The sequence below is a fragment of the Phyllostomus discolor genome, chromosome X, assembly GCF_004126475.2.
Source record: "Phyllostomus discolor isolate MPI-MPIP mPhyDis1 chromosome X, mPhyDis1.pri.v3, whole genome shotgun sequence".
Lineage (NCBI taxonomy): Eukaryota > Metazoa > Chordata > Mammalia > Chiroptera > Phyllostomidae > Phyllostomus > Phyllostomus discolor.
Window position 1 is genome coordinate 60,154,218 of NC_050198.1, and position 21,114 is coordinate 60,175,331.

General features: G+C 41.5%; 1 protein-coding gene across 3 annotated transcripts in view; it reads right to left on the reverse strand.

The window, feature by feature from the left end:
* Positions 1-21,114, reverse strand: part of DRP2 (dystrophin related protein 2) — a 50,838-nt gene that overhangs the window by 7,193 nt on the left and 22,531 nt on the right. For 2 of the 3 annotated variants that reach the window (XM_028523262.2, XM_036016331.1), the window contains 15 exons: positions 19,851-20,119; positions 19,324-19,470; positions 18,805-18,883; positions 16,771-16,831; positions 16,405-16,466; positions 15,306-15,380; positions 14,212-14,413; positions 13,909-13,994; positions 8,273-8,430; positions 7,769-7,935; positions 5,846-5,957; positions 4,471-4,607; positions 4,085-4,150; positions 3,763-3,828; positions 2,750-2,893 (listed from right to left, as the gene is read on the reverse strand). In XM_028523262.2, coding sequence (XP_028379063.1) covers positions 2,750-2,893; positions 3,763-3,828; positions 4,085-4,150; positions 4,471-4,607; positions 5,846-5,957; positions 7,769-7,935; positions 8,273-8,430; positions 13,909-13,994; positions 14,212-14,413; positions 15,306-15,380; positions 16,405-16,466; positions 16,771-16,831; positions 18,805-18,883; positions 19,324-19,470; positions 19,851-20,119 — 1,831 coding nt within the window. The remainder of the gene's footprint in view (positions 1-2,749; positions 2,894-3,762; positions 3,829-4,084; positions 4,151-4,470; positions 4,608-5,845; positions 5,958-7,768; positions 7,936-8,272; positions 8,431-13,908; positions 13,995-14,211; positions 14,414-15,305; positions 15,381-16,404; positions 16,467-16,770; positions 16,832-18,804; positions 18,884-19,323; positions 19,471-19,850; positions 20,120-21,114) is intronic. The other variant, XM_036016330.1, reaches the window with a different exon arrangement.

The following is a 21,114-nucleotide window of genomic DNA, read 5'->3' on the forward strand; positions in this document are numbered from 1 at the left end:
TCATGGTGTATGATCTTTTTAATGTACACTGGATGTGGTTTAATATATTTTGTTGAGAATTTTAGTGTCTACGTTCATCAGTGATATTGGCCTGCAGATTTCTTTCTTTGTTGTGTCTTTATCTGGTTTAGGGATTAGGACGATACTGGCCTCATAAAAAGATTTTGCAAGTCTTCCCTCTTCTTATATTTTTTGCAATAGTCTGAGAAGGATAGGGGTTAGCTCTTAAATGTTTTGTAAAATTCTCCTGTGAAACCATCTGGCCCAGGGCTTTCATGTGCCAGGAGTTTTTAATTACTGCTTCAATTTTACTAGCTGTTTTCAGTCTGTTAGGGCTTTCTGCTTCTTCTTGATTCAGTTTTGGAAGATCATATATTTCTAGAAATGTGTCCATTTCACCTAGGTTTTCAAATTTTTTAGCATATAGTTGTTCGTAGTAATTTCGTATAATCTTTTGTATTTCTGTGATTCCAGTTGTATATTCTCCTCTTTCATTTCTGATTTTATTTATTTGGTTCCTCTCTCTTTTTTCTTGATGAATCTGGTTAAAGGCTTGCAGATTTTGTTTGTTTTTTCAAAAACCACCTCCTGGATTTATTGATTCTTTGAATTGTTCTTTTAGTCTCTATGTCATTTAATTCTGCTCTGATCTGGATTATTTCCTTCCTTCTACTCCCTCTGGGCTTTGTTTGTTGTTGATATTCCAATTTTTGTTGGTGTGGATTTAGCTTGTTTATTTGAAAATTTTCTATTCTTTTAGGTAGGCCTGTATCGCTATGAACTTCCCTTTCAGGACTGTCTTCTGCTGTGTCCCATAGGTTTTAGGCTGTTGTATGTTTATTTTCATTTGTTTCCAGATACTTTTTTATTTCCTTGATATTTGATCTCATTGCTAACTCATTCATTGTTTAATAACATGTTATTCAGTATCCATGAATTTGACTGTTTTTGAGTTTTTTACTTGAGGCTCATTTCTAGTTTCAAGCCTTTGTTATTCGAGAAAATGCCTGATATGATTTCAGTTTTCTTCAATTTGTTTAGGCTTGTTTTGTGTCCTATCATGTGGTCTATTTTTGAAAATGTTCCATGTGCATTTGAAAACAATTTGTATTTTGCTTCTTTGGGGTGAAAGATTTGGTATATATCAGTTCAATTCATCAAATGACCCCTCTTATCTAGGTGTGAGCTATACCTTGGCTCTCCTGTCCTCACCCCCACTCTAGCCATGTTTTTGGTTGAATGGCCCTTATAAGCAGGCAAAAACATTAATGAAGCATTACAGCCATTGACTCATCTACTCCATTTTTAGATTTTAGAAGACATAATATAAACAAAATATCATCCATCTTGCCTCCTCTGTCAAGTACCCTTCTCTTTGGCACATGTTGAACACCCATGTTGAGTTCAAGAAAACAGATTCCAAACAGATGGTATACTTTGGGGGATATTACTTTTTTCTACTCTCTCTCTCTCTCTCCCCCCACCCCCTCTCTCCACTCTTTCTTTCTGCAACAGAATTAGTCTCTCCCTATTGTCTCCCAGGGCCTGCCCACAGACAGCTGCTCTAATGCCTGCTCCTCAGATTATCTGTAGTGAAGACTTATTGGGATCATTATTTTGTAAGTTACATAAATGTCTAATCATTGTTGTATACATAAAACTAACATAATATTTTGTGAACTGTAATTGAAAAAAAATTTAAATTAAAGAAAACTATCCATAGTAAAATATTAGAGAGATTTTTCAATCCACTGTGGACCAATATGTAGTCTGAATATGCCAGTACACAGCTCACACACACATGACTTGCCATGCAAGTTCAGCAACTGTCAGATTGATATATACCCAATTCAATGAAGACAAGTCCACCAATTATCTGCTAGGATGTCATGGAAATGTCAAATTGCTATAACAGTTTCTAAAAGTTTACTCTCTATTTCTGTATTTATCTTATTTTGAACCAGTTACAAACACTTCACAGACTGATCTGTTCTAAGGACTTGCAACTCCAAGTATAATCTTTGGGCCAAGGCATGGGCATTGGGAGCTGGGAGCTCCCTGGGAGCTGGTTAGAATTTCAGTAACTTAGGACCCAAATCAGGCCTGTGAATCAAAATCTGCATCTTACCAAGCTCCCCAAGCTCCCCATGTATGCTCACTACTGTTTGAGAAGCACTGTTCTGAGGGATACTACAGATTCCACTGCATGCCCTCAAAGTGGCTTGGACCCTCTTCAGGACCCTGCTGCCATCAATGCTTCTTCACTTTCCCTCAAATGTCCTCAAATGTGCTATGCATTGTCACCTTCCTCTTCTTTTATTATTTTTACTAAGTGCTAAGTATCTTTTCCATACCAACCTTGAAAATTTCTTCAGGGAAGAGACATATATACTCTTCCATATTATCTGGGTTTGTATTCTTTCTGCTTGCATCTAGTGGGTACTTCAAAATATTTGGGTTGAATTAAAGGGATTCGGCTAATTACTAGAATCACTAGTACTTACTGAATTACTGAATAGTTTCTTTAAGCCAGGCACTGGGTAACACATATGCCTGATCATATGATCTTCCCAAGTGTGCATAGGAGGGAGGTACTATTACTATCATCCCCATTTTACAGATGAGGAAATGGAAAATCACAGAATATAACTTGTTTGAGGCCACATAGTTAGGATGTGGAATTTCCAGCGCTTGAATTCAACTGTCTTACTGTAGAACCCACATAGATCTGTGCCATCACCACACCCACCGGTTCTCATCCTCTAAGTGGGCCAGGATCTTCTCCAGCTTCCCCTTGCTTTCTGTGGCCATGTTGCATGAAGCCTGCTGTCCAAAGCCTGGCTCCCGGTCTGTAATGGGGCTGGAGTGCTGCAGCAGATACTGGTCCTCATCTCTGCATGGGTGTGGGAAGAGGAAAGGATATGGCCAGTCACTGATCCTAGAAAGAGTTCAGGGCATGTGTTCTCAGTTCCTAGCTCAGACCTTAGGAGGTGCACGGTGGAAAATTAACTTCTAAGTCTTGTAGAGAGGGAAAAGAGAGACTTACGAGGGGCAGAAATATTCACAGGTGGCAGAGGTCATGTTTGGGTGCACTAGGAAACAGGGTTTTCAATATTCTGAGGCTTCTGGGTTCTACTTAAAGCCCCCTGGGGAACAATCCTCATTTTGTGCTATTCCTTTATCTTGCCTACCCTTTCTTTCCCCACCCCCAGAGGGATCACTGCCTACTTGAATCACAGTCAGGGCCTGACTTATCCATGTAGCTAGAAACTCCTAGGCCTTCTGAGCAGGCTAGGTACCTCCCTAGAGATGAAGAGTCCATTCTTGGGGCTATAGCACCAGGTATTCTCTCTGGACATACTTCAGTCAAGTCCCTGGTGTCTCCTTAGGGTTGCTGTGGTACTAGCTGGGGCTTTGGCATCATGAGCATAAGATAATGGTTCATTTCTGCAAAATTAGATGAGAGCATATTCTTCTTCCCTCAAAACTTAGCATAGAAAGATGGGATCTTGCAATAGAAAGGGATCTAGGCAGATGGCAGGGAGGTAGTAGATCATTTCCCCTGCTCAGTTGATAGAAAGCAGACTGTTTCTCTTACTAAATACTATACCCAGAAATCAGCCTTCTTTCCTTAAGGCATCAAAGACCCTAATCACCAAGCCCTCCTCCCCTTAAGGATATACCCATCCCAAATAAATAGTGGCAGAAGAGTCCTAAAGAGAGCTAGCTATTTGTGGAAAAGAAGCAGCTGTGAAAACTCACATGCTGTCATCTGGGGACAGGCTGTCATTAAAGAAGGAGCAATTTTGACTTTCCATCTCAGCAAGCCTGGGAAAAAAGAGCAGGGACAGAGGGGAAAACAGGATGGGGGGGGGGGCTTGTTTTCATCTCAAGGATTCTAATCCCACAATAAAATCATCAGTTTTAGGGGCTGCCCCAACCATACCTAAGTGTTGGGCCTTGGTGGCTGCCACATACCCCACTATGCATATCCCCCTGACCTGACACCTTTCTCTTTGCCCCAATTGAAAACCCCTTCCCCATGAGACTCCTTACAATTCCTCTCCCCCAAACCTGGTGGTACCTGCTGGCGAAATGCTCAATGCGGGAGTGTGTGTCAGCATGTGGTAACCTCAGGGAAGAAGCCAGCCTAGAAGAAAGCAGCAAAGACTCAGAGGACTAAAGACTGGGTAGCAAGGCAGCCTGTTTCTTCACTACTACCATTCCCCTTCCAAAATTAGTGAGACGGGCAAGAACTGATGGAAACAGAATACAGAGACTGAATACACAGGGTCTAGTGGTGGCGCCGAATTCCTAGTCAGGCCCAAGTTGAACTGCCTAGAAGAAGTAGTCAGGTTTACTAGTTGGGTTTTCCCTGGAATGCTCTCTGAGCCCACATGGCACTCAGTCCCTTCACATACCCAGGCTCAGCAAGGTTGCCCACAGCCCTGTCCAGCCACTGGTACTCACGTCTCATTGTAGTCAGCCTCCAGCACTGACTGCACAGGCAAATAACCTCGCTGAGGGTGTTTGCTGAAATAATGCTTTGAGCGGAACTTGTTCTTTAAGGTTGTGGCAAAGTCCCTCATGTTCTCACTGGATGTGGTCTGAGGAGAAACAGGGTAGAACTCACTTTAAAGGCTTTGAGGTACAATGATGTAGGTGTGGCTGCTCCACTAAAGCAGGGAATGTGACTGGTCTTCCAGTCTTGTTCATGCCTACCACACCCCAGTCCTGGAAAAAGTTCCAAAAGGGTACATCCCAAGCTGGGAACACTGATTTCCTCTGAGACGTTGGACCAGAAGGGTGGAGACCAGGTTGAGGGGAGAGAACTTTCATTTTACACTTTAAATACCTCCATATCATTTGGATCATTTATAATGAGCATGTACTTGTTCATTAAAAAATATATCATTTACATAGATTATAGGGACATAGATGAGCAGGAGGAAGAGGATTATCAGTCTAGCATCTTGAGCCAGTTTCCCGTGTATGACTTTTATAACATTTACTTTAAAATGATAATGAAAGAAAAATAAAAGGCAAGATCTCTCCTTCCACTAGGTTGTATATGTTTTTGTACCATCAGAATTTAGAGAAGAGAATGATAACTTGGAGGGATGGATTGTGGGGAAACAGGTTGAAAGATGAGAAGGTAGGGTGGTAGAAAGCAGTGCAGAAAACTGCATATGCTTTGGGCTTTGGGAATACCTGTGGGACAAAATGGGATAAAGGAGTTGTGGGGGGCAGAGTTAGCTCAGACAGCTAAGTCTGTACCTGTGGAGAAATTCTGTGGCTGGAGTTCAGGGATGCTGACCAATTTGGACTCAGGTGGCTATGAAGGACATGGTTTCCAATGAAAACCAAGTGGAATTGGGGGTAAGAGCATACACCATTCCTCCCAAGAGACTGAGTAATTATTTTGAGGAAAAACTTTGACATTGACTAAAAGGGATGGAAACAATGATAACATAGCAGGTAAAGACCAGGTGATAGGAGCAATATAGGAAACTAAGCAGGAAAAACAAGGGAGCAACAGAAGGCTTGTTGCCCAAAACTGTCTACTCTCTTTTTCCTGAAACTTGTTGGCAGGAAAATAGTGAGTGCATTTTAAATGGCTGAGAGTGTTCCTGGGCTGCTATAGCCAGTTGTGGCCCTGGTAAGGGAGAAGCTCTGCTGTAAGAACAGAGAGGCCTGAATCCCTCAAACCAGTGAATCATCAGGACTGTTCAGAAAATGCTCCCCAGGAGATCAAAATACATTTATCCAGTGCTTGCCCAAGTAGATCAAGGGCCCAGAACCTGAGAGCTTTCTTCCTGTCCTACTTGTCCCAGAGGCTCCGTACCGGGGTGTAATACTCCATGATGGGGTAGTGCAGCTTGTTGCCTTTGCTGGCCCTGCCTGTCAAGAAGCAGGTCTGACAGATGTCCACGTTAAATTGTTTGAGACTCCGGTACCTTAAGGAGAGGAGAGGTGTTAGGACAGAGGATCCAATGGACCATAGTCACTTGCTATTCCCTTCGTATACAAATATAGACAAACATTAGAAGGGGGTGGGGCATGGAGCCATAATATGCTCAACCTCCTACATATAGCACTAGCTGAGTCTTTACTAAATGATTAGTCTTATTCTAGTAAACATAAATCTCCATGAAGTGTGGAAAATATCATTGTCTCACCATCTTTTTTTAAAAAGGAAGGGGTGCAGGTATAAATCACTTACAATAGCAAATAGCTTTCTAAGCAAGGATGGCCCCAAAGGGTTCAGTTTTACAGGTACCAGTACCTATGTTGGAGAAGTTACTTTTCCAATACAAAGGCCACTTATCCTACCAGCCCTGGAAAAGTTGGCTAAAAGTTATTTTTAAAAGATTTTAAATAAGAACTCTATTATTACCCAATATAGACTAGCCCTTCAGATCCTGTTCCCAAGCCTGGCTGAGCTGCCCAGACCTAGTAGAATATAGAATGGTAAAATGCCTAGACTTAAAGAAATCAGAAGATCCAACATCTGGTCCTGGATCTGCACTAACCATCTATGTGAACTTGGGCAAGTCACATTCTACCTCCGCCTCATTTCCTTATAAAAAGCAGGGTGGTTGTGAAGAAAGGGTATGTTAGTGCTTTAAAAAGTAAAAACTTTGAGCATTGTATGATGAAAACCAATTTCAGGATAGTGATTACCTTGTAGGAGAAGGATCGGAATGTAATCAGTGGAACTTCAAACATATTGTAATAACATTTTATTTCTTAAGCTTGACAGTGGGTATGTACTGTGGGCTGCTAAAGCTGGCTCGAAACAGCTCACAAGAACAAATTGTTAAAATTTCAGGGATTTTCCAAGCTGGTTGTTAAATACAGCCATTATTTTATTATTTTTTAAAGGGTCTCCTGTGTCCATTTTTAAAATTACTATTAAAGATTATTTATTTATTTATTTTTAGAGAGAGGAGAAAGGAGGGAGAAAGAGGGAGAGAAACATGATGTGCGAGACAAACATCAATCATTGCCTCTCTCACATCCCCAACTGGGGACCTGGCCTGCAATGCAGGCATGTGCCAGACTGGGAATTGAACCAGCAAACTTTTGGTCCACAGGCCAATCCACTGAGCCACACCAGCCAGGTCACAGCTATTATTTTAAAAATAAATTATCTAAGCTCACAATTAAGTAAATGATATTAAAAACAGGAGTAATAAATATTCAAAACTTGTTTCATCTATTTAGTGTGCATGGCAGAAGTACTATAAACTATAAATAGTGTGCAACCGTATATCTCTTCCCAACCTTCTGTGGGTAGCCAGACATTGGTCATAGTGGGAGCATTTACATCATGGGAATTAGCAAATGCTACAAATTAGGGTTTTTTTTCTTGCTTTATAGACAGTCAGTTGTGAACCATTTGCAAGCATACCATTTGGTACACAGATGTTCTTATGTCAATATGCTAGGCTTTCTGGGTTCTACTTAATGCTCCCTGGGAAGCCATGAGCAAATTGCTTCCCCTTCTGTGCTGTTCCCTTACCTACCACGTTTGGCTTCTCTATACATTTTTGTAAGTCTGGAATATTTCATAATACAACTAAACAAAAGAAAATATTTAAGGTTGTTTAAAAAGTTAAACATTCTGCAATAGAATTACAACAATATGTAAAAACATACAATAGATTAGCTGTACTTATGTAATACATTTTTTGTGATATGTGATTTATTTGCAATGTAGCCTATTTACAATTATTATCATTCCATCAGGTATTGTTTTACCTACCTGAAGCCCTTGATGGGGCACTGCCTACAGATAGAGCATTTGGTCTGATGTTTCACTTGCTCAGCAATGGTGACCCGATGCAGAACAGCTAGCCACACCATGGATTGGGGCTCCAAGTTGACCCATTCCAAAAACTGTGAAGCTTCAATGACTGGCTTCCCAGTGCTCTAGGGAAACAAGAAGTCCAACAGCAATGGCTGAGGCCCAAAGTATCTTGTCCTCAGAATGGCAGCCCTCAGAAAGAACAGGAGAACTGACAGGATTTCAGTTGGTCTATTCTCCAGAGGTGTCTACCTTCTGTCCTGTCCTAGTAGAGCTGGCACTCTCTCTGGCAGGACTCTGACTCTAAAAACCCAGAGGACCCTTTGCCCTGTTGTTCTACACATCAAACTCCCTTATGTGTGTGTAATTCAGATCAAAAGCCTAGCTCTTAGTTCTCCCTCCCTTCTTCCCACCCTTCTTCCCATTATCCCTCCCTTCCACCCTACCCAGGTCCATACTCACAAAACGGAAGCAACTACGGACACTGGGCTCCACATTGCTGCCCCCAAAGGCTGCCACTTCCCCCAGCTGACGGGGCACCTGAATGGCCTCATGAAGCAGGACACCAAGGTGGCGCTGGTCACACTGGCTGCCTGAGTTGGCTACTTGGCTGAAGAGGTCTGTTGGCCCCACCATAAGTCATGACCAACCCCGATGCAGGAATGGCCAGACAATGGTGCAGGGAGAAAGAGCAAAAAAAGAAGACAGGGAAAGACCACATAGATTTAACTAAAGACTTTTGAAACTACAATACCTACAGGCCAATCCCTGACCTTCTAGAAGCCTAAGAGTTCTAAAAAGAGCATTCTCTGAGTTCAGAGAGAAAAAGTGAGACAGATACAGAAGGGAGAACATCAAAAAGAGAGGATAGAGAGAGGAAGCCAGAGAACAAACTGTGTAAGAGCAGGGCCAGACATGGTTGGGAAAACAGATTCTCAAGAAGATGAATGGTATGGGATTAGGATTACCTGAACATGAGTCACAGTTAGTCTGCCTTATCCCCTCCTAGCTTATGCCATAGTATTTTATCAATTATCCACACAAATGGAAAGATAAACTGACACAGATAGCCCAAAAAAGAGGAGATAATTAAAAGCATTTGATCATCTAAGAATTATCTCTAAGTGATTGTGGAATAGGCTATGGTACTTACTTATATTTGAATATGGGTGATATCTGCCCTGGTGGGAACTCTCCCACCAGGGCAGATAGAAAACCTCAACCTTAGAAAACCTCCTCCAGAGATTATTGTCTGTGTGCTTTATACATCACCTAAGGCTCAGGAAACACACAAATATGGAAGACAGAGGGCCTGGGTTTTAGTAGTGGATCCATTACTGACTATCTTGTAGAACCTTATGTAAGTCATGAACCTCTCTACGTTGCAGTTTCCTTACTTATAAATTGAAGATAAATAATCATTGTCCACCCCATGTCAAAGGAATGTTGAAAGAAATATGAGGTCTGTCCAGAAGGTATCCAGCCACGTAATATGAAAAGTAGAGACATTTACTGAAGATACAAGATACAAGAAACATTGTACATAGGACAATGACACCTCAGTACCCTTCAAAGTAGGCACCTTGGGAGCTTACACGATTCTCCCAATTGCCATTAGCTGCCCTGTCATATTTTACTGAATCTCATCAATGGTCTGAAATATCTTCCCTTTCAAAAGTAATTTTAGTTTTGGGAAAAGCCAGAAGTCACAGGGCACCAAATCTGGGCTGTAGCTGGGCTGAGTCACCTGGGTGATTTGGTGTTTCACCAAAAAACTGCATGAGAAAGAGTGCATGGAATGGGCACATTGTTGTGATAAAGCTGCCAATCACCAACTGCCCACAGCTGCAGCTTTCTGAATCATCTGAATAGTTTTCTCATAGGAATGTTGAAGCTGCATGCAAAATTTAATGCAGATTCATTGCTCTACTTGTTTAGTCATTTTTTTTAATCATTGTTCAAGTACAGTTTTCTCCCCCTTACTCCCATTCCATCCCACGCACCCAACCCTCCCCCCTTCCCCCCATTATCCCCCACCCCTAGTTTTTGTCCATGTGTCCTCCAAATTTGTTCCTGTAATCCCTACCCATTCCCCCCTGAAATTCCCTCTTCTCTCCCCTCTGGCCACTGTCAGACTATCCCCTATTTCAGTGTCTTTGGTTATATTTTGCTAGGTTTTTTTTTGTTTGTTTTGTTTTGTTGTTTAGATTCCTGTTAAAGGTGATATCATGTGGTATTTGTCTTTCACTGCCTGGCTTGTTTCACTTAGCATAATGCTTTCCAGCTCCATCCATGCTGTTGCAAAGGGTATGAGCTCCTTCTTTCTTTCTGCTGCATAGAATTCCATTGTGTAAATGTACCATAGTTTTTTGATCCATTCATTTACTCATGGGCATCTAGGTTGCTTCCAGCACCTAGCTATTGTAAATTGTGCTGCTATGAACATCGGGGTGCAAAGGTTCTTTTGTATTGGTGTTTTAGTGTTCTTAGGATAGAGTCCCAGCAATGGAATTGCTGGGTCAAAAGGCAGATCCATTTTTAGTTTTCTGAGGAAGTTCCAAACTGCTTTCCATAATGGTTGTACCAGTCTGCAGTCCCACCAACAGTGCACTAGGGACCCCCTTTCTCCACAGCCTCTCCAACACTTGTTGTTTCTTGCTTTGTTTATGATGGCCATTCTGACTGGTGTGAAGTGGTATCTCATTGTGGTTTTAATCTGCATCTCTCTGATGGCTAGCGATATTGAGCATCGCTTCATGTGTCTTTGGATTTTCTGTATGTCCTCCTTGGAGAAGTGTCTGTTCAAGTCCTTTGCCCATTTTTTAATTGGGTTACTTGTCTTCTTAGAGTGGAGTCGTGTAAGTTCTTTATATATTTTGGAGATTAAACCCTTGTTTGAGGTATCATTAGCAAATATGTTTTCCCATACAGTTGGTTCTCTTTTTATTTTGATACTGTTTTCCTTAGCTGTGCAAAAGCTTTTAATTTTGATGAGGTCCCATTTGTTTATTCTTTCCTTTATGTCCCTTGCTCTAGGAGACAAGTCAGTAAAAAAGTTTCTGCGTGAAATATCTGAGATTTTCCTACCTACGTTCTCTTCTAGGACTTTAATGGTGTCACACTTTATATTTAAGTCTTTTATCCACCTTGAATCTATTTTTGTATAAGGTGTAATTTGGTGCTCAAGTTTCATTTTTTTTGCACGTAGCTGTCCAGTCCTCCCAACACCATTTGTTGAAGAGGCTATTTTTATTCCATTTTATGTTGCTGCTTCCTTTGTCAAATATTAAATGACCGTAGAGGCTTGGGTTTATTTCTGGGCTCTCTGTTCTGTTCCATTGGTCTATGTGCCTGTTTTTATGCCAGTACCAGGCTGTTTTGATTACAGTGGCCTTGTAGTATAGTTTAGTGTCAGGTATTGTGATTCCTCCTACCTTACTCTTCTTTCTCAAAATTGCAGCATCTATTCGGGGTCGTTTATGGTTCCATATAAATTGTTGAAGTGTTTGTTCTATGTCTGTGAAATATGCCATTGGTACTTTAATAGGTATTGCATTGAATGTGTAAATTGCTTTTGGTAGTATGGACATTTTAATGATATTAATTTTTCCAATCCATGAACACGGTGTATGTTTCCATTTGTTTGTGTCTTCCTTGATTTCTCTCCTCAGTGTTATGTAATTTTCTGAATACAGGTCTTTTACCTCTTTGGTTAGGTTTATTCCTAGGTATTTTATTTTTCTTTTTGCTATTTCAAGTGGGATTTTTTTCTTGATTTCTGCTTCTGCTGTTTCATTGTTGGTGTACAGAAATGCCTTTGATTTCTGGATATTGACTTTGTATCCCGCTATTTTACCAAATTCATTTATTAGGTCAAGCAGTTTTTTGGTGGAGTATAGGATTTTCTATGTACACTATCATGTCATCTGCAAACAGTGACAGTTTTGTTTCCTCCTTTCTGATTTGGATTCCTTTTATTTCTTTTTCTTGTCTGATTGCTGTGGCTAGAACTTCCAGTACTATATTGAATAGAAGTGGTGAAAGTGGACATCCTTGTCTTGTTCCTGTTTTTAGTGGAAAAGACTTTAATTTTTGCCCATTGAGTATAATGTTGGCTGTAGGTTTCTCATATATGGCCTTTATTATGTTGAGGAATGCTGCCTCTATTCCCACTTTACTGAGTGTTTTTATCGTAAATGGGTGCTGTACCTTATCAAATGCTTTTTCTGCATCTATTGATATGATCATGTGGTTTTTGTCTTTGCTTTTGTTTATGTGATGTATTACATTTACTGATTTGCGTATGTTGTACAATCCTTGCATACCTGGAATGAATCCCACTTAGTCATGGTGTATGATCTTCTTAATGTACTGTTGGATGCGGTTTGCCAGTATCTTGTTGAGGATTTTAGCATCAATGTTCATCAGTGATATTGGCCTGTAGTTTTCTTTCTTTGTTGTGTCTTTATCTGGTTTTGGAATTAAGATGATGTTGGCCTCATAAAAGGAGTTTGGGAGTCTTCCATCTTTTTGGATTTTTTGAAATAGTCTGTGAAGGATAGGTGTTAGTTCTTCCTTAAATGCTTTGTAGAATTCTCCTGTGAAACCATCTGGTCCAGGGCTTTTGTGTGTTGGGAGTTTTTTGATTACTGCTTCAATTTCTTTTGCTGTTATTGGTTTGTTCAGGCTTTCTGCTTCCATTTTATTGAGTTTTGGAAGGTTATATTTGTCTAGAAATTTGTCCATTTCATCTAGGTTTTCAAGTTTCTTGGCATACAGCTCTTTGTAGTAATTTCTTACAATCCTTTGTATTTCTGTGGTATCTGTTGTAATCTCTCCTCTTTCATTTCTGATTGTGTTTATTTGGGTTTTCTCTCTTTTTTTCTTGATGAGTCTGCTTAAAGGTTTGTCGATTTTGTTTATCTTTTCAAAGAATCAACTCTTGGATTCATTGATCTTTAGAATTGTGCTTTTAGTCTCTATGTCATTTAATTCTGCTCTGATCTTGGTTATTTCCTTCCTTCTGCTTGCTCTGGGCTGTCTTTGTTGTTGTTCCTCAAGTTCTTGTAGATGTAGGGTTAGGTTGTGTTTAGTCATTTTTAATGTGATGACCACACAGTATACACGCTCACTCAATGGCATCTACCATCCTCACTAACTAATACAGTGAAGTTGTCATTGTTCAAGCATGTGCATTTCAGTCTACTCTCCTTGGCTGCCAAGTTGCATCTATGTTGCACAGACTGTTCTCGTTATATTAACAATGGCTGTACTTTTTCTGGACAAACCTTGTAAATAATAACATAGCCATGAACATGCTTTGATGTGTTTCCTTCCCTGTAAAGTATTCCCAGACAGACCACTGTCATTTCTCTTCTGTGATCTGATATAGCACATATCATTTGCCATTCTGATTAGTCTAATTAACACTTTATAGAAACTGTTTTCTGTGTATTTCTGTCTCCTCCTCTGGACTATAAACCACTTAAGGCATAGACCATGTCTAATTGAACTTAGTACTCACCACATTTAGCACAGTGATTAGCACACAGTAAGCATTTGACAACTAAGGATACTGCTGTAGAAAAGTACAAAATGGTGTACAAAAGATGAAGGATGGAGAGGAAAGCATAGGCACTATGCACCAGAGAGGTTGAAAACTACAGAATTGCATACTGTTCATCTTCCAGTGATAGGGATTATTGCACATTACATGAAAAGTCTCCAACAGAAAATGTGACATGGCTTGAGCTTCAGACTGGAGAAGGTTAAGTGTGATAGGAAATAAAACGAGAAAGTCTGGACTATGGGTACCCCAGGATGGTAACTCAGATCCTGGTAAAGTAATTACATCAGATTGGAAGAAACCAAACCCACTGGAATGACATTGGGAATGAAAACAAGCCTTAGGCCCATCTTGGCCTTTGGCTATTGTGGGTTCTTTGCAATAGCCTAGACCAGGAAGTATTATAAGATAGCCTCAGTAGTCCCCCTGCTGAGTCATAAGACCTACCTTCTGCTTGTCTGATACCCTCCCTCCTCCCACCACATCTCTCCCTCCACCCTACTCCACTTCCAGACTTTGAAGCTATACTCACATTGCAATTTTTCCTTTACTTCTGTGCCACACAGGCATGCAATGCCTGTCTTAAAGGACAATGCTCGCATCTTTCCACTGCGACCACTAGGTTTAAAAGAAGATATTGAAAACATAAATGTGTGTAAAGGGTTAACATCTTGGCAGTCATTTCCCTCTTAGAGTTGGCCTTAGCTGGGCTCTGTGCCAATCATGCCCCAAGCTGAGTCCAAGTCCACTATGGGAGCAATCCCTTCCTACCAGGCCCACTCCAGATGCCCTATTGAATTTCATCCTGGATGCTGCAAGGGCTGCAAGCCCTTACCTATCAAATACATTGAGGAGCCAGTTGAGGCTCATGTCCACACAGAGTGGCACGTTGACCAGGATGCCTCTTTCCTCCTCCAGCCGTTCATATAAGGCAGTCAGGCAGTGAATGACCTCCACCACGTCCATCACATGCTCACTGGCCTGAAGATCATGCTCATTAAAGATCTCCAAGGCAGTGGCTAAAGTTACCAGGTCCACTGGGAAAGAAAGGAGAGAGGGAGAAAATATAGCCAAAAGAAGAATCCCATGCTCTAGGCAAGGAGATAAGCCCACCAGCTTCACCAAATTTGACTCAACCTCCAGACAAACCATTTGTAAGTATGATACAAGCTTGCCCTTTGCTAAGGAGCAGGGAAAACAGCAAAAGGTCCCCTAAATTAACCCCAAATGTTTCTATACCCATATGTTCTTTGACATCAGCTTCAAGAAGATGGTGGGATGTGAGTAAACTCACCTCCTTTGTTTACTGTTTAGTGAAGAAATCCCATTTTGATTTTCTCTGTCTACATATATTTCAACTGCAAATAGGTTTGCCCATGGATCTTGTTCTGAAAATCTAGTCACCACTTATTAAGGCTCGGATGTGCTTGAGTAATTGTGACATACTTCAGGAGGTCTTTATAACTACCTCTAATGTTTGAAGCAGACTAACTAGATATGCCAGGAACATTGAATAAACAGTGTTTATGAGAAAAGCTGGGAGGCACATTATATCTGTAGCCATGTTGTCCCCTAACCATGGATATATCCTTCAACAGATCTGCTACATCCAATAACCCCAAGAAGGGGTTATATAAGCTAGGATACTTACTGCCATAAAACAGTTGCTTGATTTTCCATGTTGGGCAGGAAAGAAGGATAAGGAAGAGGATGGCTGTGGGTTAATTTTCAAACAAGTTTGGAGCTTGGGGAGAACAGAAGGGCCCTGGAAAGAGCAGGTGTTCATAGCCAGCATATCCCAGCCTTTGGAGGGTTCCCACCAAGCCAATCAACAACCCTGGCCAAGGTGCGATAAAAGTGAGAAACAGCTGACAGAGAGGAAGAGAAGAGTGGGGGGAAGCCATAAGGAAAGTGTGATGGCAGACTTACAGCGCAATGCCTTCTGGACTCTGCGTAGCTTCATAGCAGTGCGGTAGGCTGAGAACTTAATATTGTTCAGATCAGCTGCAAAGAATGAAGAGACCCACACAGATCAGAAAAATGCACATTAAAACTGCAACAAGATACCATTATATACCCACTAGACTGGCAAAGATAAAAGTGACAATAGCAAGTGTCAACAAAGAGGTGGATGAACAACTGCTAGTGGAAGTATAAATTGATACAATCACCTTGGAACACACCATGGTATTACCTAATAAAATTGAACATCCAGCTATGCTACAACCCAGCCAATTATATATCCAGATCAGCAGTTTTCAAATGTTTTCTGACCAACTGAGAAATTAATTTTATATCATGGTTAAATTAACATATACTCATGGGAGTATGTATAAATAACTGAATTAAACATTTCAGGAAACAATACCATCTAGATTTGATAAACTAAAAACATAAAATTAATATCAAATATGATATTGCTAAAGATGTGTTTTACTTTCATATTTCCTGGTCTATTTCACTTTTTAAAATGCTTGTCATAACACTGAAATAATGTTAGACCTGTAGTCTGAAAAACGTGCATGTGTACCAGAAGGCATTCACAAGAGCTCTTCAGCAGCACTGCTCTTATTAACTCCAACTCAAACTGGAAACAACTCAAATGCCTATCAACAGTAGACTGGGTGGAGAAACTAGTATATACAATGGAACACTCTACAGCAGTTAAAATAAATTAATTAAATTCATATACATCAACATGCATAAAATTTGCAACCCAATGGTGAGTCTCAGTAGCCAAAAATATGGCACATGAGAGTCTCATTCATTACACCTTGGACAGTGTTTCCCAAAGCAGATGTGGTTCACATCTATAAGCATAATTTCCTAATGTAATGATAAAATGGTCCAGGGGTAATGTAGAACCTCCAGATGAGGGAGGTGCAGAGGGGAAATGAAAGGAGGCTGCTGGAGGAAGGACAAGGCACTCACTTTCATCCCCACCTGCTTGTTGAATGGAATTCCGTTTTGTTCTTATACAACAAAGGCAGCTGAATATCCAGCCTATACAGGAATTCTGCATTCTTACCCAGGGTTTGGTACAACTCTGTCATCTTGGGATGATCCCAGCATGTGGTCTGAGCCTGGTGGCTACAAACAAAAACATCAATAGCACCAGGGACCACAACACCCCTTACCCCCCTCACACAAGCACACTGCACCCAATGATAGGTTGGTTGCAAGGAGTTGCAGGATCCAGGGGTGAACCCTGAAGATCCTAAAGCACAAGGGTTCACCTTTACCCAGGCAGAATCTTGAGCTCTTGAGATGAGTAGGAGGAAAAATTAGACCACATGAAGGAATCCCAACAGAGAAGGAATGACAGGGACAGGTAGAAAAAAGAAAGGTAAGTGAAGGGGTGAACAGGTGATTGACCTGCTTCTGATTCACTCACTTGATGTAGTAGGGAACTTTATTGGGTGAAATTGCTCTTTCCCAGGGAACCTGCACAGAGGCTGGTAAGAGAGAAGAGAAAGAAGCTGGTTACTAATGCTCTTCAGGCTCCTAGAGACTCCCCTGCTCTGTCTTCCCAAGTAGAGGTCAAGCCCCAAAGGGGATTGGGGATCTGCCTGGCAGTTCTTAACAGACCCTAAGAGTGGGGCAAAGACTAATGTGCACACTTCCCTCCCTGATCTCAGGGCAATGGAAAGAAAAGAGGTTGTCAACGATAGCCTCACATTCTAGAGATGTGGCAAGGGCATGAACAGGAACACTTGACTTTAGCCACCCTGACAATCTTCTCCCTGATCAGGCTGGCATTTCTACCCACTCAGCTACAGGTAGCTGGGGTACTGCTGTGTTTATTAAGTGGAGTATACATTCCTCCTGGGGCTCAAAGCCCTTCCGCAAGAAGTCAAACTACTCAGTCCTATGGGATATTAGGGAATGGTACTGCCCATTTCTACATTGTGAGAGACTCTGTAAAGCAGAGGTCCCCAACCTTTTGGACACCAGGGACTGGTTTTATGGAAGGCAATTTTTCCACGGATGGGTGTGGGGGAAGACAGGAGACAAGAGGGCAGAGCTCAGGTGGTAATACTAGCAGAACTTCACTTGCTAGCCTGCCACTCACCTCTTGCTGTATAGCCCAGTTCCTAACAGGCTACAAAGCAGTACTGGTCCATGGCCTGGGGTTGGGGACCCCTGCTTTAAAGGATGTCCCTCTCTGCTCCATGTCTTTACCTTCTGGATGTTCCAGGAGAGGCTCAGTTACCTGTGTAACCTCCTAATTACCATTTCTCTGAGTACAAGAGCCCTCTGCAGGTATAACTACCTGTCAGTTATCATAATAGCATAATTTCAACTGACATTAACATTTATTGAGTTCTTACTATGTGTCAGATATTCTTTTAATGCTTTGTATGTATATCTAATTTTCATATCTGTATATTGCCACTGTCTCCACTGCTACCAGCCTGGTCTAAGTCCCTTTAATCCCTCACCTGGATTATTGAAATATGCTTGCTAACAAGTCTCTCTGTTCCCACTCTCAACCCCCAACACTCTGACTCTTCTGTTGAAGCATTAAATGAGATCATGTCATCCTTCTGCTCAAACCCCTCCAAAGGTTCTACATTCCATTCAGTATAAAATCCAAAATTCTTACTCTAACCTATAAGGCCCTCTGTACTCTAGACTGTTGCCATCACTCTGACCTTCCATTCTTTCCCTTTCTTGCTCTCTTCTATACCAGCCTCCTTGCTGGTCATTAGGCATGTCCCTGACTTAAAGTTCTGGAAGTTGCTGTTCCCTTTCCCCTGTATGCTCTTCCCTCAGATATGCACATGGCTTACTCCCTCGCCTCTGTGAGGCTTCCTCACCATTTTCATGCTCTCTGTGAGGCCTTTTCTGACCACTATTCAGAATTTCAATGCCTGACCCCCTTAAGTCTATCACTTCCTATTCATACCTGAGTTGCTTTACTTCTTTCCATAGCACTTGTCATCAATTTACCTTATATACTTTTTCTTATTTGTTTATGGTCTGGCTTCCCTCAAGAGAATATAAGCTCTATAGGACTAAAAACTTTGTTTTGTTCATTGATGTTGCCCCAGTGCCTAGAAGAGTATCTGGTCCACAGTACACCCTCAATAAATATTGTTGAAAAAAATAATGGTTAATTTCCATAACCCTGTGAGCTAGGTAATATTTTTACTTCTTTTTATGTATAGTAAAACTGAGGTTCAGAAAGACTAAGCTCTTTTTTTAAGCTTGCACAGCTATTAAGTCAAAGAGCTGTGACTCAGACCCAGGTCTCTCTGATTGGGGAGTTTGTCCTTTTAATCACTGTACTCTACTGCTTTAACGTTACTGTGTCTGGAATGCCAAGGTATACTGGACTCTTACTAGACCCCCAAGGGAGAACAGTAGACTCTCCTGGAAGGTAAGTGGAGGCTCTGCTAAGTAAAGTCCAGTTTGTCTCACGTACAGGAAAGGAAGTGCTGTGACCCAGGCCCAAAGTCCCTATGGGCATCCTGGAGCTGCTTAAGCCTCTCGCCAACTGACACCTAAGGAAAGAACAAGTAGGAAGTCAGTGGATTCATTCTACATATTTAGTTTGGGGTTTCCAGGTGCTTCCAAGAATCTTTGTGAACTCCCTCACAGGCTGATTCTTCTCTGGTTCTAGCTCCTCCCACCAACACCTAACTACTAACCTTCCCACAGGACTCCCAAGGGTCAGAGATTCCCAATTCCAGGTCATAGTCACTCTTCATATGTCCCTGTGTACCCTAAGTGTCCATATTTAGACAGGTCCCTCTCAGATCTTCATTTCAAGCACTTCCCATAGAGGTTGAGAAGCCTGTTCCTTGGCCCCAAATTCTCTACAATTCTTCTCCTATGTAGATCCCATTTCAATATCCCTTCTCTTCCTTTGAGCCTAGAGAATTTCCTCCCAAGCCTAGTTTTACTGAGGCTCTTCCCCATGGCTCACTCCAGACTTCTCTACCTGCAGCTGTTTCCACCGGATATTTATCTGCTCCAGGGCCCGGGAATTCTCCATTGATAAGTGCACATCAGAAATGGCAAGCTGATGGGCCAGATCATTCAACAACTTCACTCCATCTTTCATTGGGGAGAATTCTTCTTTGAATAGCTTTAGAACCAGGGCCCAAGTTCCACAGTGGACAGAGAGTAGAAAAGAGAAACCATTAGTCATTCACTTCAACTCTTCCCTCTTCACTCAGAGATTTTGTTTCAACAGCACAACCTAGGTGCTTGCCTATTAGGGCAACAGGACTAAGATGTGAGTGGCCACTGTATTTATCCTCTTCCTTTATTACTCTCAGAAAACACCAGAGAAAGAGAAGACAGTAGAAGGACAGAGAAGACACCAGCTGAAGCAGCACTGAAATACAGCACATAAACTGGTAGTCCTGGTCAACAGTGAACTCTCAGGAGCAGGAAATTTATCAGGGTCAGGGAGGAGTGTCAGGCATCAGAGTGGACTGTAGCCAGGAGAGGGGTCATGCATACCTTAAGAGCCTGGATGTGGTCAGGGAGTGAATCAATGAACAGATCCCCAATGGGCTCCCAAGTGACTCGGACTCCCTCAGCCTGAGTCAGAGTAGTGCTTAATTCTTCCATGGCCCCTTGGATCTCCAACAGCTGTTCCAGAGTGTGCTCAATGTGGTGGTGCTGGTCCACACAGCGGGCTGTTAGCTTCTCCCATAGTTCACTGGCCACTGTCGCTTGCTTCCACACAAAGCGGCTAACATTCTGAATCCGCTGTCTGGGAGAGGTATCTGCAAAGGCAGGCAGGAAAACAGGTATGGCCATCCAGGCAGGGGAAGCCCAGGAAAAGAAAGAGACAAAGACAGCCCTTTGTAAGATGTGCATGTGTATGTGTTTGTGTGCATGTGCATGCATTTGTGCATATATTTGTACAAATGCATATTTTCCCATGGTGGAGATCCTTTTGCACATTTAGGTATTTAAAAAAATTAAACTTTTTATTTTAAGTTAAATTATTATAGATTCACATGCAGTTTTAAGAAATTATACAGAGATCTCATGTACCCTTTTACCCAGTTTCCCCAAATGATAACATCTTGAAAAACTATGGTATATTATCACAACCAGGATATTGACATTGATGCAATCCACCAATTTGTTTAGAGTTCTCTAGTTTTACTCATACTCATGTGTGTGTGTGTGTGTGTGTGTGTGTATTTAGATCCACTACTATAGTTAAGAGATCATGTTCTTGTTTTCTGTCTATTATATCCTGAGGGTTTCCTCATATTCTTTAAAAATGGGCAAGGTAAATAGTGAATAAAATATTTTAAGAAGCACAATGAGGCAAATAGTCCAGAGTCCTATTCACAAGACCCTGGAATGAGGTTTTGCATTAGTGTCTGCTGCCTATTTCCATCAAAAGAAGGGATGCATTTCCTGAAGGATCAACCCAGGAGAGGTTAGTATAACTAGCCCAGCTTTTTCACCTAGATTCCTAAACTGTAGGTTTCCTCTTCCTCCCTCAGACCTCCTGTAAGAATTAGATTCAAAGTCCTAAAACTCTAAGCTAATTGGAACTGTCCTGGTCTCTCTTAAGCTTGTCCTACATGAAGCCCATTGGACAATAAATTGGGTACCAAACTCTTATTGAGGAGCTCAAAGTAAATGAGAGGGTCAACAGCATTGACAAAGGGCTCAACAAATGAAGGGTCCTTCCACCCCTATTCATAGTCAATTTCAAAGAGTTGACTCTTCTAGAAAAGAGAGCTGCTAGACAACCATT